Here is a 26,693-nt window from a genome sequence, read left to right as displayed (position 1 = left end):
GCTTAGTACTGTTCGGCATCCAGTTAACTCGTCACGTTGCATTTATCCATTTCTCTTTTAAATTAGCCTCTTTGGGAAATCTATAAATAAATTAGACAAATGAAAGCTAAGGAAAAATAAAATAAAATTTAATATTTATAATGTTTGTCTTTTCTAAAGTATCGATACTGTCGATATGCACCACAAGCATCACTAAAGCGACATTCGTTTGTTTATTGCAATAATATTCCAGAAAGTCTTGTTTGCTGTTCAATCTATAATAGTACTAATTTCTTATGGATTAAGGTTCATTTTGACTAGATATTTGTATACAATTTTGACAAATTACGACAAGCGAAGTTATAATATAAAATATAATTAAAATAAATTAAAATAAGACTTACCGACGGTATGAAATGCCTTCATTGCTGATATTATTTCGTCTGCTATCATTTTTGCACTCTTTATACCGAACAACACGTCCTAAATAATGAATAAATATGGAAAAAAGGTTTGACAGCTGACAACCGACTCGAATATTTTTCTGCGCACAACTGAGAGCAAGTTAGGTGATCTTAACTTATCATTGACACGTGGGCCACGCCCACATCACACTTCTATCTACTTTACTGTTCTGTGCTATAGAACAATGTTTAGTATGAAAATAAGTTATCTAAATAAAAATAAATTAATACTAAATACATTCAAGTTTTGTGCTGAACTGTATAACAAATAAAATGAGCAAGAATGAGATCATTTAAACTGTGACACAACTGGATTTTTATCTTAAAACTGGGTTATTTAAAAATATATTAAAAATTATAATTCCTATATAAACAATAACTAACACTGAATATTTTTAACCTATAACTTTGACGACTGGATTTGTCCCGATGTTTTTTCCGACGCTTATTTTTCTATATTATTTTTAACAGATATTTAAGTAACAACTTTTTAATAATATTTGTTTGACTCCATTTATCTTTTCTTACCTAAATATACATACATAAACATTTGGAATTTGGCTAATACTTCTAATACTTTATTACAGTAGTTACAGACTTGTCACGTTTGTATTTTAACATTGAGTCCCTCACCCGTGCCGTTTTGTTGTTTGTCAGTTTGGATCTGAAATTAATAAAACAAAAAATAAGTAATTTTTTTATTATAGGCTATATTAGTTATCACAATTAATTTTGCTATTAGGGTTTAATTTCGACTCCTATCATAAAATATGTTTTAAGCATAGAAGTCGCCAGCATGGAACGTGAGTACTGCGTACACGCGAGCGTTCCATCTGGAATTCCAGTAGAACATCTCAGCGCTGTCCACTCCACTTGGGAGCGCCCCACCAGCGGGCAGCAGAGAGCGTCACCTAACGGCACAGCGTGGAGCAGAGAGCGTCACCTAACGGCACAGCGTGGAGCAGAGAGCGTCACCTAACGGCACAGCGTGGAGCAGACAGCGTCACCTAACGGCACAGCGTGGAGCAGAGAGCGTCACCTAACGGCACAGCGTGGAGCAGAGAGCGTCACCTAACGGCACAGCGTGGAGCAGACAGCGTCACCTAACGGCACAGCGTGGAGCAGAGAGCGTCACCTAACGGCACAGCGTGGAAAGGTGTCAGGGCGCGGCGAGGGTCGCGCAGCTGCGGCAGGCGGACATCTCGGCGCTGTACCGCTCCACCTGGAAGCACGCGCTCGCCACGCCGTACTGCGCCCGCGCCAGCGCCTGGCACCGCGACAGCACAGCCTCCCACTCCGCCAGCTCATCTGCACACAAATACAAAAATAAAAAAATATTTTTCAATCAATCAAATTCAAGCATTCATTTATTCAACTGGACTGCGTTTAGAAGCACATTTGAATCATCAAAATATAGAAAAATAATAATTTACCACCGGTTCACAAAGCAATTTCTACAAAAAGAATAACCGGCAAAAACTCGATTGTTACTCTTTTAAATTCATAACAATGTAAAGTATCATCAAGTAGTATAATCAAAATAATGATCATGCCAGAAAATCATTTAATGAGTGTACGGTGTGGATAGAAAAAAATATACCATGTATCACATACATATATAAAAATGAGTGGGTTAAAAAAAGGTAGCATATATAAAAAATTCATAAAGAGGGTCTTACAAAATGACTATAAACCCACTGACCAATAGCCACGTGCGCGGTGAGCACCACGTGGTGCGTGGAGAGCGCCCACGCGTGCACCGAGTGCACGTGCCGCACGCCGCTCACGGCCGACAGCGCGCTCACACACTCGCGGTACCTGTGCACCACAATAAATTAACCGACTGTGCTAAAAGGGAAATTACGTTTTCGATTTCATTTTTTGGGAAGAAAAATCTACGGAAATCTATCAGTCGTTTGATGATTTTGGATCGAGTAGTTAAATTGGTCTAAATTATTAATTAAAATGTTAACAACAAAATTATTAATAACAATTTTAATATTTAAATAAGCATGAACAAACAATAAGCAATTTATATAAATTTAAAATGTAAAATCGTATCCGGCTCGAAGGACCAATTTTATAATTTTTCTAACCGCTACATATTAATAAACACAAACACAAGAACATACATAATAATTAATAATAAATATGTATCACACAGTGAACACATCTTCCCCTGTAAAGCCTTGTAACAAAATCCCACTTTACCTATAAAACCTAATAATTAACCGTACCTAAAGTCCTGCGGCACAGCTTGCATCAACATGGCCAACGCGTCACGCACCACGCGCGCTGACGTCAACAAAACCAGTATACTGAACACGAAAGTGCATATCGGGTCTATTACTTTTGCTTCTGGCTGTGGAAAACAATTTTTATTTAGTAAATTAATAACTTAAATAATATGTATAAAGTTACAAAAAAAAGAAACGTCCACCGGTTCGAGATATCAGCTAAAGCGAACAACATAGAAATCTAAATAAAAAGGCAATAGAAGTGGTAAGCGCGCGTGACATTGTCGCCGCTCAGGTGGTTACCATGCCACATGACCATGACCATTCTTATTATCACGTTTAACACAAATTTCAACCTTATTTCTATGAGTTTATGTTCAAAGTTATATCTATTGAAAATTGACAACCTCTGTTGTAGAAAAGCCGAATTTTTGCGTATTGGAGCAAAAATAAACAAAACGTCTCATGTGCTTAGGGATGTTATTCTAAAATAAACCGTAAATTCGTGCGTTAGGATACATATCAAAAAGCTTAATTTAATATTTAAGTTAGTTTTCACTAAAATCAAGCTGTCCAATAAAAGGCATAGTTTACTTGTGTGTACTGTTTAGCTATCGGTTTAAATGTGTTGATTTTGGCGATAGCAGTATTCATACGAATTATGACATTATAGCACTTCTATGTGTCTTGTTATTTAGATTTCTATGGCGAACAAGTAATAAAAACATTAGTCGTAAAAATATTTATTTAAATGGAGTTTAGGTTTATTTTGAGAAAACTTACGCAAAATTTAATGATTATAGCGGCGAGAAGTACTCCACAACTTTGAATTAAGTCCCCGATAACGTGTATCAGAGCCGCTCGTAGGTTTATATTTCTGTAAACAAATTATTATTAATAGCATTTTCATTTTAGAACTACCCTCATTATGTTTTGATGTTTGTTCGACTACAGTACTACACAAACACAATATAGTATCTTGTATTTTGTTACAATCAAAATATATTTTTATCGCATTTCTAACTTATTTTCATATTTAAAGTAAATCAAATTTTCTGGGTCTTAATCTGTTTTAATCAAGTGTAAATAAAGTAGGAATATATTTCATTAACCAGATACATTTAAAACGAAGCCTGTCTTCTCATATCTAAACCGTTTATCAATTAAAACATAGACGGATTAAAAATTTAATAATTGTCTTATATTTTCACTATACTAACCTCTGCGCACCCCCCACGACACTCGTTTCAGCGGCGGCCATATCCTTCAGACTGTAGTCCCCATTGGCCACACCGTTAGCAGGTTTATCCCGCCGTCCGAATAAACGAAACCGTTTTGGCGAGCTTTGCGTGTGTGCGTGCGCGTGCGTGTGCGTACACGCTGCACCGCCGTGTGAGTGATGGTGGGCTGGGAAATTATTTAAAATAAATATAATTTATTAAAGGTTAGTATTTTACATGTTATTTGATTAGAATGTAGGCAATAAGACTAGAATTAGTAATATTATATTGAAAATTATTGTTAGTACTTAAAAATACGAAACAGTAATATTCTGAATCAAAGTCTGAATATTAATTCATTCGAATTTCGAATTCATTAATTAATTTTATTTTTAAATTATGTTCAAATGTTTACTTTACAACAGATTTTCTATAAGTACTTACATGAGCACAAGGATTAAATTTAGTAACGTTTTTAACAGAACGAGTTAAAAAAGTTACTAAATTTAATCGTTGTGCTCATGATCAAAATAGTATTTTTCAATTTGCTTTTTCTTTTAAATAAACTCACCAATATCCGAAGCGCATCCATGCAAGACCAACGCTAGTAGGACATTGAAAGCGACCCCACAACCAGATACTATCATCATCATGTCCGGCTCGATCGTGTACTCGCCGGTGCGCACGCGCAACGCGGCCACGTACACGAACACGCCGGTTAGCGCCCATATGAGCAGGACGGACGCCATTGCGCCGAGTACCTCTGAAATAAGAGGGACTATAATTTATGTGAGGAAGCTAATTTAAAACATTATATTACTAGAAAGCGATCGTTTTCTTGCAGCTAATTACTTGATTATAAAGCAGGTTACCTTATACCTGTAAAAATGTAGATTATTTGTGCCATTTTTGAAATGAAAACTTCTTTAGCGGCGTTGAGCACTTTTTCTGTAATGGGTATAAAATCTTAAACTCGCGTCAGGACACGTGACCTGATCGAAAAAGCGTAAGACGGATACCATTCCAAAATATCAAACATGGTCAACGTTAATAATCAAGTTTTCACTTCTGCTGGAACTCCCGGAGTGCAACCCGTCTTTTTTTTTAATTAAAAGGATAAAATTCTTAATCTGTGACAATCTCGATTAAAACTTTCATACTTCTAGTTTTTTTTTGTTTTGTTTAAAGTATTGTTCAGCACCCTTAAAATAGCTTCTGATTGATACTCTACCGGCTAGATACCCGCCTACTACCTGTATATCCAGTGATATACAACAGAACTAACCAGCTCGCCGGTATCCATACGACATGTGTGCAGTAGGCGGTCTGGACGCGCAGCGGAAGGCCAGCAGAGCGAGCGCGAACCCGCCGCAGTCGCTCAACATGTGCGCAGCGTCGCTCATCACCGAGAGGCTGCCGGCTAGATATCCGCCGATTAGCTCGCATATCTGTGAGATGAATAAAATATTTGAAATCCTGAAAAATTTTTTCTTTAAGAAAATACTATTAAAACTATGTTTATGTAGTCAGGTTAGAGGGTTCCGTAGTTCAGCCTCTTCCACTTTCTTGTTCTTTTTACCTAAAAGTGAAAAAAGCAAAAAAAATCTATACGAATTTCAATATTCTGAAACGGTTGATTCTGTTTCCTCAACTTGTAGCTAAGAAGCATCTTGGCAAGAAGTTCCTTCAATTAAAAAAATGACTATAAAAAAAAGCACTAATGCAATCGTCATGACTGATTTTCATATTTCCAGCTCATCATTATAAACCCTTAACACATGAATAAATGTATCAAACTATCAAATTACTACATCCACATATTATGCATAATTACCATAAAAACAAAACACAGCACAAGAGCAGTCAACAGCTGCGGCACAGCACTGGGGGGCTCCGGCCGCTTCCAATGACAATGCTCCTCCGTCTCCGCTGGTGCGGCCACCGTCACCTCCGTGTAACTGTCCTGAAATAAGAAATAGAACAATAATATAACCCACTTGCTGTTACTAGTGGCAAATAAGGAATGAGAAGAAAGGAATAAGATATAAACGTGTCTAAAAGTAGCTTAAATATCAATCTCCTCCTGCCTTCTATACAACACATACTAGTCTACACCCAAAAATCATATCGTAAAATCGTTTTGTAATACCAAACTATCCTATACTTTGACGTTACACGAAAGAAGAAAAGTATCGTGTACGTTAATCCAGGTTTTAACTGTAAATCTATTTGGCAAATCGCCGAAAAAAATATTTTCTTAATTGGATTGAAATCTCTTCTGACTGGCAGTGAATAATGAATACGTTCTTGCACAATTAACAATAATTGTTTTTATGAATAAAATTACAAGAAAAGTGTACGTTATGAGATAAAATTGGGACATAGAAGTGAGAATTATACAGTAAGAGAAATAACATTTTACTACGCAGGAAGATGTCCATAAAAGTATTATTTTAACTCTTAAAGTAACAGCCATCAAGAAGACGCTATAAAGCTTATAGTCCTAAATAAACGCTTGATAAAAGTAATATTCCAACATACATACACTTCACTGGAAGCTTAGAGTTCTCTTACATTATAAACTGAGACTATCTTCCATAAATGCTTTCAAAACTTTATGAATTTCAAAGGATTACGCGAGTAAATGACTTTCTAGTTTGTATCAAGATAAATTATATGATCGTGCAGAATTAACTTTGGATCAGAGTTATGTTTTAGCCTTTGACGAGATAAGATTTATCCAGAATTATGACTAAAACTTGATTTAAATTTGTATCTACATTTATATTAAAAAATTTACATGAACACAACTTAAAAGTAAAAGGTCAAAACTTTTTTAAAACTGCCAAATCGGATGATCTCATTCCATGTTTAGCAAAAACAAATAGGTACACCGAGAATATAAAAATATTATCATTGTTTTTGGCTCAACTGCATTAAAAATAACCTCGATACCTTTCTTTTGTATATTTGGCGTTATCCTAGTTGTATAATGAAAACATTATAACAAACTAGCAAATCTGGCGAACTCCGTTTCGCCACCAGAGACACCTTTTCTTTGCCATAAACCTCACGAACGCGAGACCTTTCCAACGAATGCAAAACCGTGGAAATCGGTTCGTGCATTCTGGAGTTATAACGTCAAGAAGGAAAACCCGACTTATTTTTATATAGTAGATACTAGATAATGACTTGGAAATTATACCCAACGTTTCGACACCCCAAGGTCAGTATTTGTTTGGTTACATTAACACTGATTAATAATATAATTGTTAACTGTTTTTGTAAATAGATAAAGAAAAGATTTCATAATGCGGGAAATACCACGGATGAGTTATATACGGGTAAATTTCAGGTAGTTTCGCAATTCCCAACTTAATTAAAACTAAACATATATTTTCAATCCACGTGTAAGTCATTGAAGTGAATGAATAAAAAATTAAAACAAGTGAAAAGAATATACGTCTATCAATTAACCTTGGAACATTTTAATTTACTAGCTGTATATAAAAGTTTAGATGTGAAGTCGGATGCAATAGTTAGCCAAAAGAAGTCCCGTTCTCATATAATACAAATTATAATTTCACATAGGATAAACCCACGTTTAACCAATCAGAGTTCAAACAAGTTACCAGCCTGCTAATTAAAATGCCGATCACGACACTCACGGGATCAATAGTACCTGTTGCTGAATATGTGTTTGGCATATGAAGCGATAGTAGATGTCTTAAAGATTTATCTTCTACAGATTAAAAGAACATATTTCTTTGTTTATCAGTGTATCAATTAACGTTAAACGTATAAGTTTTATGCTATCGCATACACAACATCCGTTCTTGTCAACCAGATTTCCTGCAAGACATTGATTTTAAACTATAGGGTTATATTATAAGTTCTTCTATAGGGTCTTTCATTAAGCATGGGTCGATGTTTGCGGCCTGTGGTGGCCACATCCTGCAAGTGACATCTATCAAAAATATATTTTCATGATCAGCCAATATTAATTTACCATGCCAAGTTTAACAGGAATGAACAACATGCATGATAAAATTTTATGATCAAAATAAGTGTCTCTTGGTTGAGATAATTTATAAAATATCACAAAAATGCTTAATGTAATGTAAGAGATAAAGAGAAATCAATACAGCCTTGTATTCAGACGAGACACGTTGGAGTCGGGTCAATGAAGTGATACTAACTTGTTTACAGACTTCCATTTGTGTCAAAGCTTCGCCATTTTCTTGGAAGAGTTTGCTTATAAAATATAAACAATGTTGTTTACGAAATAATGTTGAATATAGTCTCAATTAAATCTTGATAGAATTAGCTACAGTTGTTGTTTATGGTAAAATTTCATAACAATTATTGTTTAGGTTGAGACTTGAGACCTTTCAACAAAATAGCGTGATTTAATAAAATTATATAACGTTAGTATAAACATAACAAAAACATTTGTAGTATCTTTATTTTTTATACCGTTTACCTTTGCCTTTTCGTTTTGCGAGTTAGAAGACTAAAGATAAACTATTTATATTTTATTACTAGCGGTCCGCCCCGGCTTCGCTCGTGGTACATGTTTACGTTTTCTCTACATAAGAACCATCCTCGTACTTCAAGGAATATAATAAAAAAAGAATTATCGAAATCGGTTCAGCCGTTCTCGAGTTATGCGCTTACCAACACATTTTGCGATTCATTTTTATATTTAAGATGATTATATTATCATATTTTATAAAAAAAAGTAAATAACAAAATATAAACACGTTTTATCCTTTCGGCTTTATTTAAGGGTGTTTTTAAATAAACTGGTTAATGCTATGCCACACTAAACTGAATATTACAAATTAAAAAAAAAGATTCCTTCTGCTTCCTTTCCTTTATCGGTGAAAGTTCTGTTTTTTAAAGTGAAACTTTTATTACATCGTCTCAAACTTTTTGGTCTGTGTAGCGCATGTCGCTTGACGGTCGAACCGTACGATCGTTTCTCGTACAAATAAGATAATTTTGTGCCTAAGTTTCACTTTTACCGTGGTTTCATAAAACCACACAACATTCTTTTTTTTCATTTCAAAACTCTTGAACTATTTTGCGTTCAAAGTATAAGCAACTTCCCTTGAAAATTTTATGTGTTTTTCCTCAACCAACTAAATCATAAAACGGTAGGTAATAAGCACTAAACGACAGTTAATGGGTGGCAAATTGCGAAATGTCTATAGCGGCGTTACAACGAATTTTTCCGCTCGAATAAGCCGTCCCGTTACCGTCGTAACGGTATCTTATTATGATCGAAAAAGAGAGTAAATTAAGTTATGATGAATTTTCTGCAAAAATTACTCGTTGGTTTTATTTTACAGGAAGTAATCCTCTATTAAACGCGTAGATATTAATTCGGATTTAACTCAATGAAAACTGTACTGAACGGACAGCTAAAGAAAATATGAAAATTATTTTTTATATTTGAAAATTGTATTTCTCATTTCACTGCAATACTTTTCTTAATATAATATATGGAACAATAAAGTTACACTGCTATACTTTTATAAAATAATATTTGCAATAGTAAAATAAAGTCTGTTGGAAAAGAAACACTGTGCCAAACAAATTTGGCACCGCTAGATCCCAACATATGGATTTGCCTGATTCAGAATATTAAAATTGTTTGAGCGCAAAAGTAAAACTGTGTTACAAAAATATTTTCATTCGTCTTTGACGAGATCAATCATGAAATTTTTGGCGTTGGTTATAATTTTGTAACGTTTTTCATATTTTATTAGTTATTTTCAATGACTATTAGGTTATCCTACAGTGAACCTAGGTACAAAAAAATAGGTAGGCCATGGGGCATGGGATAAAGTTGGTAACTTTGTTCTTTTAATATCAGAAAAATAAGATTTAGGCCAGTGGAAATTAACATTAAATTCGCAAAGCACGATGTAGATTTGAATTTTTGGTATGTTGTTTGGATCAGTTAGGGTGATGTAAATCCCAATTTGCAACTTCGAAAAAGTTGTGCTCGCTGCGCACCACGTGATAAACTGCGAAAATTTTGGACTTTTTTCACTTTTTGCTCTAAAAGTCATAAACTATGCGTTTCCGACAAGTATGATTCAGTACATAAATTAAGGTTATTAAATTTGCAACAATTTAAGCCTAACCGCAGCTCTCTAAACCTTATAACGACTGAACTGTGGCCATTCGAAGATGGTTCATTTTTCCGGAAATATTGAAATTTTTAGTTTTGCTCCCGTTTGAAGCAAAATATTGGCAAAAACCGCTCGTTCTATGAGAAGTTCGTATAATAAAGTTGTAGTGCATTTAATTTTCTTTCATAAGAGCATAGAACAAAGTCTGTGAGACAAATATTTCACACACAATATCTGAAAAACAAAAAGAAGGTAGAAATAGATTTTCAAAGAATTGAAACTGAGAGCATATAAAATCATAAAAAGGATAATACTTTTTCATTTGCAGGATAGGTAATTAACAAAATTAAATTTTCTACAACTTTATTTTATGACCTTCTCATAGAACGAGCGGTTTTGCCAATATTTTGGTTCAAACGGGAGCAAAACTAAAAATTTGAAAATTTCGGGAAAAACTGACTATCTTTGAAAGGCCACAGCTTAGTTGTTATAAGGTTTAGAGAGCTGCGGTTAGGCTTAAATTGTTGCAAATTTAATTATCTTTCTAATTTTGTTAATTACCTATCCTGCAAATGAAAAAGTATTATCCTTTTTGTGATTTTATATGCCCTCAGTTTCAATTCTTTAAAAATCTATTTCTACCTTCTTTTTGTTTTTCAGATATTGTGAGTGAACTATTTGTCTCACAGACTTTGTTCTATGCTCTTATGAAAGAAAATTAAATGCACTACAACTTTATTATACGAAGTTCTCATAGAACGAGCGGTTTTTGCCAATATTTTGCTTCAAACGGGAGCAAAACTAAAAATTTCAATATTTCCGGAAAAATGAACCATCTTCAAATGGCCACAGTTTAGTCGTTATAAGGTTTAGAGAGCTGCGGTTAGGCTTAAATTGTTGCAAATTTAATAACCTTAATTTATGTACTGAATCATACTTGTCGGAAACGCATAGTTTATGACTTTTAGAGCAAAAAGTGAAAAAAGTCCAAAATTTTCGCAGTTTATCACGTGGTGCGCAGCGAGCACAACTTTTTCGAAGTTGCAAATTGGGATTTACATCACCCTAACTGATCCAAACAACATACCAAAAATTCAAATCTACATCGTGCTTTGCGAATTTAGGGTTTTTTAGTGTCGATTTCTACTGGCCTAATTTAGCTGAAATCCACTTCAAGAATTTATTTCAAATCAAATCAAATTTATTTCAAATCAAATTTATTTATTAAACATACTTAAATACAATTACAATTACAATTTATTACAATGAACAATTAATATTCATGTAAAAGTATATAAATATAAAAGGCTACTAAAACAATTTATAAAAGCCAATGTTTCCCTAGCTAGGTTACTGGGCAACCTGTGTTTAGGAGAACCTGTATTTAAATTATAATATGTAGTATTTTAATTACAATATCAATACCAATATCGATAGACATTATTTCCTATATCTAAATAAATGCAAGATCAGAATTCCCACATCATTAACAATAGAACGAAGAAGACCAAAACAATAATAGACGAACAAACCAAAAACCCAGCGTGTGCTCCCAAAACAACTACCTCACACTGGACGTATTTTCCCCACCAAGCACGACAAATTGGTTCCAAAAACAAAGCTCTGGAATTGCCCTAAAACCCATATACACTAATTGATCACGTACGTTCGATTACACCAGCGAGCGTGTGATTGACATTGCGGCGCGGCCGCGGCGCCGGGAAAAGCGAAGCTGCAATACAATAGATTGCAGACCATATTTTATTTGTTAACAGTTCTGTGAAATACGCTTTTAAGGTTAAAGTTGGATCTGACGTTAATTAACAAATACCACAATAGCGGAGATGAAAAAAATCGCATCAAGATTTTATAACTAACAATGCTTATTTTATTCTTCATTTAACACACTACATTACATGGTTACGAGTAATTAATACAAATTACAATGCTTCATAAAATGGTACAGTCAACATGCTTTAGTTTACGACAAATTCTCGAATCGTTTGCATAACGTATAATTTAATATCCCATGCAATAGCAGTAAATCGATTTACATATTACATATAACAAGGCTTTTAACTACAAAGTAATTGCTATAATTTTTGTTTATAGACGTTCTGTAATAATATGCATGTCTATGAAACATTTGATCCTTTCTCCATGCAAATACAGACAAAGAAATGTAAGCACCCCCTTAAACTGGGAGATCGTTCAAACGTTTCAGGCAATTACACGAGAAAAATCCCGATCAGAACCCGATCGAGGCCGCTGGAGCGTTTCATATTCCGCTATAAAAGTTTATAACACATTTATGACGTTGTACACAACCGTGGGCAGAACGGTTACATAACTATAGTGCACACTACAGTCTACAGATCAATAGAAATAGTATGCAATATAAGGTAATACGGACTCGTTTTACGTCCAACAACCTTCATGGCTGTTTTTATGAATCCATTTGAGGAGGATCTGCAAACACGATTTACGTTGAGAGATAACAATTTCGGGGGTATAAGTGAATGTAATAAATTGTATGGCCCTTATGGGTTGCCACAGCCAGTCGGAGGTCTCTTTCGTGAGATTAGTGATTTTATATCACCTTGATTTATGTGAATTGAATTCTGCTTCATTTCTTTTACAAAATTGCCTATTTGTTAAAGTGGAAATAAGGATATCATCGCCTAAATATTGTGTTCTTGTTGTAGTGACTCGGGCTTGCTGCAAGGATTTAGTTCATACTACACTAAAATAATAAAACAAAATAGTATCACACTGGCAAAGCGCTTTATCAAATGTCTCATATGCTTAAACTTGATGTTAGATATGTCGGTTTCCTAACAATATTTTCCTGTACCGATAAAATGTGCATAAATAATAAAATTGCAAACTATACACATTGTTTCACAAAAACGTATGATATCCAAACAACGCATTTGCAGTGCTATTTTTACATGGAAATACCGCGACAATGTTGTAAACATATTGTAAAAAAGTGGCATTATCTACTTTTCATAAAACGTGACGCCAATATAAATTTTCATGGTGCAGCAAAAATATGGGAACATTTTTCGGATATGAAACTTTTAGTCATCACTCATTGTCAGTCCCACCTGACTGTAGAATAATATGAAACCTGCTACTGAAAGATGAGAATTTCATTTATTTTAACTATTTATTACGAGAAACCTAACGGTTAATACACTGATAAGATATAGTTGGATGAACGATAAACATTGGCCTGCATTTCTCGTTTAACAAGATATAAAAGGAACTCAATTGTTTCAGCTTTACATGAGTACCTTATCTTTAGTTTTCAACTTCATGCAAATACAGAAATTTATAGATTACAAATCCTATTACAAGGGACATCCCAACATATAATAATGTCTTTTTATTTTTTACTAATGGTATATACTTTTTTCATAGATCATGTAACTGCTCATCGCAGACTAGACCATGCAATATTTTACAAAACTAGTATTATTACTCAAGAACAAGAGTCTAATTTATCTATAAAAGCTATAATTTATGAACAGGCTCTAACGATAAAATATGTTTTCCTCGACCGTTTCTATAGCAACGTACCTCAACATTGACCGGTAATACTTGCTCAGTTATTCATGGCTCTGCCATTCTTCTTTAGATACATAATCAATCTCACTTCGGAAGTTAGATAAATGTTTCTGAAAGTTACCATGATGTTTACAGCAGTATTATTTGCAGTGTGCGAAAGTGACAGCGCTAGACGACCTATATATGTACCTACTATATAGCGCTGTCATTTATCCACACTGGAAATAATGCTGCTTTAAGATATCATAGTACAGGGGCTGACCTATTTCGGATGCATTTCATTCCAGTAAAAGCTCTTTAGGAAACGATATCCATTCAATTGCAGTGATTTCTGAAACTTGGCAACTTGGCAGAAGAAGCAAAATGAATGAAGAGTTGGAAAAGTTGTTATTCAACTCATCACATTCGAACATTTGAATATAGTTTGTCTGCCGGGGAATTGTTTTAATATTGATGTTTTGATAACTTGCCTTTAATTTATAATAAGATATTTTAAAAACATAAATCTGTAAGTATGTAATGTTAGCATACAAAAGCAAGTAACTCGCATCTATGCATTATCTACTTCTTAATTACAGATTAAATAATACTCCGCAATATTATGTCAAGTATGTTTGCCACTAGGAAATATAACATTCTATCATTACACTTAACAGGAAAAATAAATTAATTAATCGCTGGAAAAATACATTTAGAACCCTTATTTTAATTGCAAAGCTTTATGAAGTGTTTCCACGATTATGGCATTAATATCGCAAGACTTGTTGAGTACTTTTTAACATTTTAATGAAGCATTTTCTATAATCATGCAGCTTCATTTAAATGGGTTATAATGCAGAATCTAGGGCTCTTAATGTTATCATGTTAACGATAGTCTGATTAAAGGTTAGATAGGGGAGAGAAAAAAGGTTAGACCGTGACCAAGGATACTTTTAACCTCAGTGAAACGTGTCATTCCCACGAAAATTTACTTTGACGACGCGGGCGAAAGATACGAGTAGTAATATCGATATATCTATCTTCTGTGCAATAAAAATAAATCGTACAATGTGTTGGTAAGCGCAATACTCGAGAACGGCTGAATTGATTTTGTTATTTATAATATTCCTTGAAGAACGAGGATGGTTCTTATGGAGGGAAAACGTAAACATGTACCACGGGCGAAGCCGTAGCGGACTGCTAGTCTTCTTATAAATATCCTATAACAATCAAACCTCTAGACCACATAATACTCATTCAGCAATTTATAACACATTCTTAATGAAAATCAACTCAAACAACAATATCATTTACATTAAACGCGATCACGTCGATATGGGATTATGGGATCGCACCGCGCTTACGTGCGACGCGCTAAGCCGATTACGATGCAACTGTACAAGTTCAAAGGCACTTATGTTTCACTGCCATGTGCGTATCGTTCATGACTGTTGAACGATGTTGTATTTTATATGTGAAGTGTAGATTTAACAGTATGCTGAAACAAGTAGAACTAAATAAAACTTGTCCGCCAAAAGACAAAACAAGCTCCAAAGGAAACCATGACGATTTTTACCTGTGATTTTGTTCGTGGGTGAAACCGCAGAGCCCAGCTAGTATTTAATAAGGCAAAATCGAATTCTTCATATTGCTTTTTTTTCTTAATTCGGGCACTAACATAACCTAACTTGTAATATTCCATCGTTTTCTGCGAAGGACGGTTTTAAAAGACTAAAGCACATTCATATGAAATTATGATTAAATATTCCTGTCTATGTCTTCCTGCAACTCAATTGATGTGGTTCCGTATATATTAGGAAGCATAAAATAGTCATATTTATGTATTAGGTACGTACCTAATGCATAAAATAGTCATATTTATGTATTAGGTACGTACCTACTTTGCAATATTTTACAGGATAATTCCCGGGCAGCAGGTGCAGTTCCTCCCTCCACATAACTACAGGGAGACGCATCGCATAATGCAATGTGCACACCGGATACATTATCTTGATTAATTTACCTTTACACTGCAATGTATACGTCGTTCTATTGTATTTAAGGAGGAATAGCTCCTCTAATCTCTTTACTATACTACAATGCTTGACATGTACAAGGGGCTTTGAACACAGCTTTGAGTTAACTTTGAATCCTTAGTATTAAAATCTATATTATCTGTGGTCATATTAATAGCTAGCTGCGCTCGGCTCGGCTCCTGTTGGTCTTAGTGTGATAATATACAGGGTGTCCCACTGTTGGTATACTAAGCTCAAATGAGGTTATAGTTTTGCATACGCTGAGTTTATAAAAAATACTTATAAAATTCCAGACGCATTTTTTTTTCAAACAGATGAATCCTTAACTCTATGTGTACACCCATAACAAGCAACCCGTGCAACTTTGCCACCAGCACGTGAGCTATCGTTTAAGATTATGTTTTCATAGACAAAATGCTCACATTAGCAAAGCGGTATATTATGCTGGCTGTGCGAAGCTAGAGAAGAAAGCATGGATTTTCAGGAAAAATTTAGCAAAAATTTTTTGACGTAATTTTGTTGTTTAAGTATTTTTTACGTGTTCAGTGTATGCAAAACTATAAGTCCCTTCGCGCTTAGTATACCAATAGTGGGACACCCTGTATACCCTATAGCCTTCCTCGATGAATGGGCTATCTAACACCGAAAGAATTTTTCAAATCGGACCTGAGATTAGCGCGTTCAAACAAACAAACTTCAGCTTCATAATATTAGTATAGATTAATCAGTGGTCCATGTGTCCTGTGCGTAGATTTATTCGTAGTTGTCTCTGAATTCTGATTATCTTGCCCATTATTATGTTACTCAATTTTCCTGTAAGCACATAATTCACTTGTGACAAAAAAGTCCAACTTTCTCTTAATAGGAATTCAACAATTTATTTCACAAGCCACTCATGATTCATTGAACCAGAAAACTAAAAGCATATTCATATCGAGTGGGCTTGGAATTTCCGAAATTAAACGGCACAAACAATGCCGACTTTTTTTATGTATTGAAACTTTGATAAAGTTGAGAGTTCGCTAAAAATAAACGAACTTTTCGGGTTCAGGCAACTAAATTAATCGATATAGTAAAAATACAGGAGGCTTTATTATTTTTATGCCGAGTTAAAAAACGAACCAAATGAACCAAAACATAATCAAGATAGTATGTATTTTAACAAAAGTACTCTTTACATTTTTACTTGTTACTGTATATCTATTAATCAATATGTACTAAATTTATAAAGCTAAAGAGTTTTTTTTTGTTTGTTTGAACGCGCTAATCTAAGGAACTACTGATCCGATTTGAAAAATTATTTCGGTGTTAGATAGCCCATTCATCAAGGAAGGCTATAGGCTATATATCATCACGCTAAGACCAACAGGAGCGGAGCAATGCGGTTGAAACCGTGGGGAACAGCTAGTATACTATATAGTTAGACCTAATTCACACGAGAGCTTTTTTAACGTCCGTTAAAAAAGCGTCCAAATAGAACAAATGCATTCCCAAGTATATGTTCACACGTCAGCGCTTTTAAAGCGCGACGCTTTTTTATCGCGCAGTGTTCTATTTTCAACGCTCGGCGTTGGGCGTTAAATAAAATAGACCATAGGAAACTTCTTATTCAGACGAGCGCTAAAAAAGCGCCGGCGCTGCGTTCAGTATGCCGCACGCTCGCTCAGCGGTAGCACGTGTTTGTTGTGCTTATAATCATCAGAAAATCGATACGATGTCGTGGATTGTTGATCCCGAACTATTAATTATAGATGTGGAGTCTCGTCCGTTCCTGTATTCAAAATCGTTATAGACATTTGAAAATAATTAAAAAAATTCCGGGGTATTGCCTTAACTCTTCGTACAGTGTCACAAACTGCCCTTTTAAGTATCTCTGTTCATTCAGAGGATGTACCCAGAATGCCTTTTGTTTTCTTTTTCGTCTTTTAATAACACAAATCGCTAGTGCCATTAATTTAGCAGAAACCATTTCCACGTCTTACTGAAGCCAGAGACGAGACATGAGTGATTTTAAAGCGTTAGTATGAACAACCACAGAGAGAACGTTTAAAAAGCGCCAACGCCGGGTTTTAACGCAACGCTTTTTTAACTCTCGTGTGAATGAGGTCTTACAGATTCTCTCTTTTTAGCGTTTTTTTTTTCTAACCGGTCTATCGTATATTACTGTGAATTACAGTAGCGGCATTATCAGCACTAAACATTTATATCCATCGCACGCTTCACATATCATGTCGAATCACTTAAATAAGCTTGTTGATTAATTATTATTCATAGCCGATAAGCCGTTACTTTGACTGAATCAATTATTTTTCTTATAATAGGCTACCTAATAATAATGCTTATGTAATTTTAGAATAACTATTGTTGAGAACTGAATAAACGTAGTTTATTGTTATTAAAAAATAACGGTAAACTAATTTTACTTTTCTACTCGTAAGTACGTATTAGATACCGATACCGATACAAATTTTCCAAGACAGTGTAGCTATAAATAACTAACCGAATCGGGATTCGATAACCCACGTAATGCCAGCTTAACTGAAGAGAATAATTTAAAAATAAAATAAGAAAACAATTTCATTATTTATTCCGTATTTCTTCTATTTGACCTTTCCAGAGACGGAAGACCTGTACCACTTTTATGAATTATCTTATCAAAACCACTATCTTTTCCTTTATCAATCAAATGTAACCTTTATCAAATAATACGTGAGTTTTTTCGTCTATGTTGTAACGTGACGTCATTAATCTTGAAACGAATTAGGAAACTGTCAAGTACAGAACACCAAGGGATGGTTGAGGATGTTTAACCTATTATTCGTATCCTTTTTGACGTGACAACGTCTTATAATAGAGCCGGTTGCACGCACGAAAAAACATGAATCATGCGGCGTTACCTCGCTCTGAGGCGTTCCATGTAAGTGCAAGCGAGAGCGCGGAACGAGCGACAAAGAAGCACAATCGGACTTGTCACGTTCAACTATCGTTAGTAAACCGACTTTACAGACAACCAATTTTTAATCTATTTGATTGACTTTGACCCCAGCTCAACTTAATCAAAAATCATTTTAGAAGATGAATGGGAAAGGAACACCAATCCGCGTCTTGTGGTATTTTTTTTTTGTCGAAATAATTATTTTCCTGAAGGTGGTTTAAGGGTTTTGTAAATATATTTTCCTGTTGTTGCTATTACCGGTCAATATCTATATAGACTGGGGTAGAAGCCTTTAAAAATAATGAAAAGATAAAAAAAATCGCAGTCGGATGAAACCCATTAGAAAAGGAGGGGAATATGATAAAAATGTAAGGAAAAATAAATTACGGTCAATCTGAGTTCGGGAAGTGGGAGGGGGGAGCTTTTAAGCGAAAAAAATGGTCTCTCTCGATTTCCGACAAAACTACAAGTCCTGCGGAAAAAATTTCAATGGCAAAGTTGTAGGTAATAAAAGGATCTACAACTTTTGTATTCACAACTTTTTCACATAACCTCAAAATTTAGGTGAAAAATTCAAAAAACCAAGTTTTTGGTTTTTTATTTTTATCTACTTCAAAATTTATTGCTTTTCTACGAAATTTGGTGAAAACTTACTTTATTATGTCCCAAATACACTGTAATTTATTTGATTGAAAATATTTATTTTTTCGCCTTATTTTGAATTAATACCAAAAAAACAACCTAATTTTCAATCGAAAAGTCACCCGTCAAAATATCAGCTTTTTTCAAAAACTTGGGGTGCCTTTTATTCATTGAAATCTCTACATTCATATCGTGTAAAAAAAATAAACACCACCATAGTAAATGTTCTCAGGAAATGCATACAAACAGTGTGATAATGAGCTTTTACTAAATCAGGCACACTTCTCGAACTCAATATCTTCTCTTGTATCGGCTTTTCGGTAATATTTCAAAAGAAAAATAATTATCTGTTCTAAGTTTAATATTTTACAGCATATTCAAAAGCAAAATGATGTCGATATAAACATTTCAGGTAGTTCGAGAAGTGTGCCTGATTTAGTAAAAGCTAATTTTCACACTGTTTGTATGCATTTCCTGAGAACATTTACTATGGTGGTGTTTATTTTTTTTACACCAAATGAAAGTAGAGATTTCAATGAATAAAAGGCACCCCAAGTTTTTGAAAAAAGCTGATATTTTGACGGGTGACTTTTCGATTGAAAATTAGGTTGTTTTTTTGGTATTAATTCAAAATAAGGCGAAAAAATAAATATTTTCAATCAAATAAATTACAGTGTATTTGGGACATAATAAAGTAAGTTTTCACCAAATTTCGTAGAAAAGCAATAAATTTTGAAGTAGATAAAAATAAAAAACCAAAAACTTGGTTTCTTGAATTTTTCACCTAAATTTTGAGGTTATGTGAAAAAATTGTGAATACAAAAGTTGTAGATCCTTTTATTACCTACAACTTTGCCATTGAACTTTTTTCCGTAGGACTTGTAGTTTTGTCGGAAATCGAGAGAAACCATTTTTTTATCTTAAAAGCTCCCCCCTCCCTCTTCCCGAACTCGGATTGACCGTAATTTATTTTTCCTTTAATTTTCATCATATTCCCCTCCTTTTCTAATGGGTTTCATCCGACTGCGATTTTTTTTTGTTTCAAAAATTATCTACTCTAGTCTAATATAGATTTTAATCGCAAGTAATAGTGAGTATAATTACTACACTGGTGGGTATAGATTTCAGAATCAATAGTTAGGATTAGGTGAGAATTAAAATAAATAAAATAAACAACAATCGACGCCTGCGATAAATCTTCATGACATAATAATCATGAAGGTCATGAAGAACAATTTAATGATAAATCACTAAACACGTTTTAGTATTTTTTATCCGTTTTATCTTCAAACATCTTCTATTGAATCTTTTAATTAGGAAGTTCACCTTATCTTAAGGTTAGGTATCAAATTAACTAATTATCCCATGTTTATCTCATGATTAGGTAAGTATATACTATAGATTTTGTTTACGTAGCTGTAGGTAATACTCCGACAGTAAATATTCATGATAATATGCTGCAGTTGATAAGGTAATGATATTATTATAATAATTAATGAATACTGAACTGCCCGGGTGTATGTTATGTAGGTATTACACATTAATATTAAATTACCTATTCGAAATTGCTATAAGGGTATTAAATAAAGACTGTTTGATTTATTTTTAGTATTAATTAAAACTTTGTAAGCAAGACGTGAACTTGAAAGATGAGTTATGGCTGGGAGCCATAATTTCGAACGTACTTTGCCGATTTCTGTAATTAAAAAGTTATATTGAACATTCATATAAATATACACAACAACTTACATTAAGCAATTTCATCTTCGCAGTTGGATCGATAACCACTATTACAATGCCAGCGAGACAATACTATAGAAAATAATTTATTAAAATCGTATTCAACACTGCAGCGCCAGCGAATGCAACTTTTTACAATCTACCGTCTACGTGATGCCGGCTCACAATAAAGCGAACCATTCACTAACCAATTGTTCGCACTTGACATCGTCTTGATTAAGAAATAACAACAAAACTTGCGAGAACTTTCTTTGCGACTTTAATATTTCGTCTGTGTTCCCGAGTTTATTGTAATTTGTAACAATAAAAAGTTATAACGACACTCATAGTTTAAACTTGAACTTTAATTAAAATTAGAATTACTTTGGTATTTTATATATTGACTTCGTATGAAGAATATTTCATTGGAACAACTTCGACCCGCGTACAAAATAAGTTTTTTATTTAATTTTCGATACTTGATATGCGTTCGGGCGCTCCCGGAAACAGCTTGGCATGATATATGAGCATTGTTGTCAAATAAATGTTCTTGTGGTTCTGATAAACATGTTCCATACCAAAAACTATTCGGAATCAATCATTAAAATATAATAAAGCAATAACTAGCTGCATGCTGTTTGTTGGGGATGATAACTTTGCGTTACAGAAGATCGATTTTCTTATTTATTTCGATGCAGTTGCAGTCGAAGTTGCTGGCAATTGATAAATTGCGGAAAACGATAATATGAGTATTTACCTGACTGACTAAGCCGAAAGAATCTTTACTTAGAAATACATTTTGTGTCTCAATAATGGTTGATTGAGGAAATTTTTTCTATATAAATTTTTTGATTTAATTTACGTGAAATGCTATTACAGCACTCAAAAGTTGACCAGGTCTATGAATGCTCATGAGAATCCAGTCAAAACGAAATGTTTAACTTAGTTTTTATGATTTTATTTTTTTATTTAACAGGAACACGGGAATTCACTTATATTTTACATCATAAAATGCTGAGTTGTTGCTTATCTTTGTTGGATCTAATAATATTTCTGCAATGCTTGTAAAATATGTTCAAGCATTATTTAATCTGTTAATAGTTGATATGGCGAGTGTAGCTATCAAAAGCCATGGTAGTGGTATGAATGGTGATAGTAGATCACACAGAAAGCTTGCAGGATTAAAGAATTGTTATCCTAAATTTTTATGTTATATCACTTTAATTTTATATGGCTTATATTTTTTATTATGCTGTACCCTTTGCCAATATATGCTAGAAGATTATAAAAACAAGATAATAATGATGAACCAATTTTCGAAGAGCTATGTTTAACATTGATAAAATAAATGTATTTATTCAGATTTTTTATTACTAGTAATGCTGCAGTCCTGCTCTAATGCATTTCTGTTTCCTTATAAATATTTTTTTTATAATTACATTTAGAGTATACAAATAAAACATCCTTATTACAATCTAATCAGTATTACAGGATATCCTAAACTTTTTTGCTAGTAACGGACTATGAAACAATTGTTTCTTTACACACTAATTATTATTACATATATTTTTTCTCAACAACATGTTATCTATTGCCTAGTATGATATAAGTACAATTTTTAAGTAATATTATTTTTTTTTTTGTTTGCATGCAATCCAACATCCAATCCTAATTAGTAGCTTTATAATATTTTTTTTTAATCTGCGGTCAGTCGCTAGACTATAAGCAGATATGTTTGCTCATTAATTGAGGAGGGTCGGAACAAAAACCGATAAACGACATGCTGTATTTTTTTTTTTTTTTTTTTGTAATTTCGATGCTTTTGCATAATTTTACATGATAAGCTTATTGAATCTGTTCTAAAGCCGATGAATCTAGTAGAAAAATGCGCTTCAAGTTAAATGATCTATACAGATACCGATAAATCCACTGATGAGGTAAAAGAAAATTGATATCTTAACAGAAACCGATAAATCCTACATAAATTTGATAGATTTTTATAAGGTTGAGACAAAAACCGATATATCAATTTTTTATTTTTAATTATTTAATTCCTCATATACTTAGTTTTAACCAAAAATGTTAATGGTTTTTTCACAAAGCGATAAATCCTTAGTTGATTTTTTCAAAAAACGATAAATCCGGATAGTCTAAGCAAAAACCGCTATATCCATTTTTTTTTATTTTTTTTTTCGTTTATTACTTCACACACGAATCTGTTGTTTTGGCCACCAAACAATGTTGCTAATGTTGATATATTAAGATTTTCTACTCTCTTTTACCTAAAAAAACAAAGAAATAAAACGTTTTTTCCGATTTGTCAAAAATCTTAGAAAGTGGATTTAGCGGTTTTTGTTCCGAAGCTCCTCAATTTGTACACAGATAATATAAAAAAATAGCTACAAAACCCAGACAATGTTGAGCAGATTCTTTAAAAATCATCAACCAATCATTTGTATGAAACTAAGTTGAAATATGAATACAATAATTTCACATATAGGTATAGTTTGCATTTGAAAAATGCTACATCTACTACATATTACAATTCTAATATTTAATAGAAGATTGTGTGTTTGAACATAAATGTGATGAATAAGGAAATTAAACTTTGATTAGATGTTGCAGCATCACCCACTTTTAATGATAGCAAATGACAAAGTAACTTCTAGACTCTAGTTACTGTGTATTATAATAATATACTAACACACATTTATTTTGAGCAAAAAAAAACAACTAATTTCGTTTTAAAGGACCTTATTAAATAAAAAATGTATAGTCACTATGTAGTATCAATGACAAATTACATATAATATAATGTAATATAAATAAATCATAATAATATCGCGATAGCACATAATTATATAGGGATGAGATTTCGTCTAGCGTTTTATCTTCATTATTTTTTTTTATCAACGTAATAGTATACGTGCGCTTGGCACAATAATGATAAAAGTCCTTGTATTATGACTTATGTACACTAACATCAAACCAACTATGTTAATATCTACCTAAATTCCACGGATTATGTAGTTATCGCAAAAAATCGCGTCAGATCGTGCGAATATAATTAATTACCTGTGCAAGCAAGGGCGCTCTATCCAAATGCTCTGAAGACGCAAACGCAGACTCATAGTACGCTCCATGGTTCCTCTGCTCATATCTGGATCCACCTTCGTCCCACATCCGAGCTTCGAGCTCATCAGACATTCTGGCGCCTGGTAACGCACTGCCTATTGTTTATTCTAAGAAACGCATTTCTTTTCGGTCAACAAACTACGACGATCACTATAACAAAATCTATTCACTTATTAAACAACATCATTGCTATGAAAATTAGGCATTAATTTATTTTAAAAATAATTATTTAAATCAATATCAAATGAGCATCAATACAAATGCTCCTCTTCGCAAACAATTTTGAGACTGACATTTGACAATTTGATTTTGTGAACAATAAATTGACGTATTTCAACATGACGCTGTCATTTGGCTTTCTGCTAGGTTGCCATTTCTTAACAAAATTGCCACCCTTCGAAAAAATTGAAATACGTGGATTCTAGTATAATATGTAATATGTCGATTATTTGAGTATAATGAATTTATTAGAGTTATATTATGTTAGATTATGTTATTTCAGTTGGTATCTTTTATATTACGATCATGGGCATCGAATCGTTTGTGTAACTGTATTGTATATAAAATCCACATTAAAACATTGAAACCTAAGGCTTTGCTGTTAAACGTCTTATGTAATTTCAAAACTTCAGAGGTGAAGCATAATTTCGATGCTTTACAGTAACACTAAGTAACGTAGCAACTATTTATTAAATTTATATTAGTGTAGGTACACCGTACGCGCTTATGTATTTCTGTAACATTCTTACAGATCATCAGATGGTACCTACTATACAATAAAGACTCAGTATCCAAGAGCATTTCCAAGAAATGTAACATTTCTCGAGACACTGTTCAGCGCAAATGAATGCTCTAATGAATAAAAGATCTAGTCTACCCTTTAGAAGTGAAAAAAGATAAAAGCAAAAAAAAGGATGTGAATCGATTGCGGGATTAAATTGAATAAAAACAAATAACACTTGAATATTCATATTATTTATTAAAATAGTCCTTCACAAATTATTAAATTAAATACACAATAATCACGGACCCCGGAGGTAAATCCACAGATTACAAAAAGCACAAATATACACCTAAAACAGTAAAATAATACCTTAGGAAATAACATTGTATAAAATACTAGCATCACTATCTAGAACATACTTGAAAAATGTAATAGGATATGTAATTAATTGAAACAAAACGAAATATTATTTGCAAAAAAACTATTTAATATAATCTAGTATTAAATAGAAGATCGAAAGTAAAATTATACAAATGTTATTCCTACAGATAGTTCGCCCGCTCGTGTCACGTCTAATCACACCAAAACCGATTTTACGCAAGTGTCTAAATAAATTTTTGAACATGGCCACAAACTTAGTTATAAGAGGAATCATAGGGTCTAATGAACTTTACAACCATGTATTCTTTATTTATTTATACTAAATTACATTATACAATAATAAATTATTAATGAATGGTCCCCGTTTTTTTACACATTAGGATTTAGGAAAGAAGATCCTCCTCTATTATCTATGTGTTTATTCGAACCGGAAAAAAGTACATAATATAACCATTATACATATATTCTACAGAACAAATTATCTATCTATATAAATTAAAATTATTTAATATAAAAACAGCAATACAATATATTTATTTAGACACAATTGCGTAAGTACCATATTTATTCCCAAAATGCGTAAAATTTTATTAGAATGTCAAAAACGAGTTAAGTAATTCGCCAAATAACAATCGATAATAATTAATTATAATTTCTTCGACAAAATATAAAATAGCGAATGTTCAACACGTCTCAATTGGAATGCTTATAAAGCAATAATACAGCCATAATAATAACAGATTCATTTAATAAGAACATGTGCTGAGAAATTAAATAAATGCACATTTATTTTTATGTGTTCAACCAAAACCATACCACGGAAGAAATAAGTTAGGAACTTATCTGTGTATTAATTATATAGCTTTTGGAGTTTAAAGAAATAGGCAAAAATGAAAAAAGACAATTTAAAGTATTTAAAACATCAACCATATAATGTAGAAAAAGATATTTGAATTTTAGATAAAAATATAATATCTATTACCCTACTTTTGATTTCAATACTTTGACATTAACTTTAAGCCGGCTACTCACGTATCTGCCGCAGGGGCAATCTCGGATGCACGGCAGTTGGAGCAATTAAAAAGCCTTGGAGGCAAATTTAAAAATTGTCCCTGCTTGCACATAACAATTAAGGAGGCAATTAAGGGTGTAATTCCTCTGCCCAATATTGCCCCTGCGGCGTGTACGTGAGTAGCCAGCTTTAGTAATATATCATAGTATTATAACAATTGTTGTTTAGATGACAGTTCACAGATTAAAAAATCAGGTACATAAGCCCAGTATTGGTCAATATAAAATAATAATTATTAATACTTTTCGTTCAGAATCATCATCATCATCATCATTCCAGCCTTTCAGGACGTCCACTGCAGGACATAGGCCTCCCCCAAAGATTTCCAAAACGACCGATCACCAGCGGCCTGAATCCAGCGGCTCCCCGCCACTTTGATCAGGTCGTCTGTCCATCGCGTTGTAGGCCGTCCCACACTCCGTTCAGAATATCGGTATCATAAACTTAGAAAGTT

The 26,693-nt window shown here is 33.2% G+C and overlaps 1 protein-coding gene across 1 annotated transcript; it reads right to left on the bottom strand.

The window, feature by feature from the left end:
* Positions 1-624: 624 nt before the first annotated feature.
* On the bottom strand, positions 625-24,346 carry LOC149897624 (proton-coupled zinc antiporter SLC30A2-like). The gene is made up of 10 exons (XM_090116374.1): positions 24,003-24,346; positions 5,735-5,863; positions 5,186-5,348; positions 4,472-4,663; positions 3,901-4,087; positions 3,464-3,557; positions 2,681-2,805; positions 2,146-2,261; positions 1,579-1,751; positions 625-1,107 (listed from the first exon to the last, which is right to left on the bottom strand). The coding sequence occupies exons 1-9, from the start codon at positions 24,132-24,134 to the stop codon at positions 1,603-1,605; spliced, it is 1,287 nt and encodes a 428-aa protein (XP_089972500.1). The 5' UTR covers positions 24,135-24,346; the 3' UTR covers positions 625-1,107; positions 1,579-1,602.
* Between the last annotated feature and the right edge of the window lie 2,347 nt (positions 24,347-26,693).

The sequence above is a fragment of the Colias eurytheme genome, chromosome 25 (genome assembly GCF_061535395.1).
Source record: "Colias eurytheme isolate Ceu_HAF_F1 chromosome 25, ilColEury1 Martin Lab GWU primary, whole genome shotgun sequence".
NCBI lineage: Eukaryota > Metazoa > Arthropoda > Insecta > Lepidoptera > Pieridae > Colias > Colias eurytheme.
The sequence above is the reverse complement of the archived record's forward strand: the minus strand, read 5'-3'. Positions and strand labels throughout refer to the sequence as shown.

Bases quoted from the DNA above. Each gene is read 5' to 3' on its own strand.
- LOC149897624 (XM_090116374.1), bottom strand. From the start codon at position 24,134: ATGTCTGATGAGCTCGAAGCTCGGATGTGGGACGAAGGTGGATCCAGA. The intron at 5,349-5,734 runs GTAATTATGCAT...TTCATCTCACAG, and splicing joins TGCTGTGTTTTGTTTTTATG to ATATGCGAGCTAATCGGCGG. The intron at 1,752-2,145 runs GTCAGTGGGTTT...ATTTGTGTGCAG, and splicing joins CACCGCGCACGTGGCTATTG to ATGAGCTGGCGGAGTGGGAG.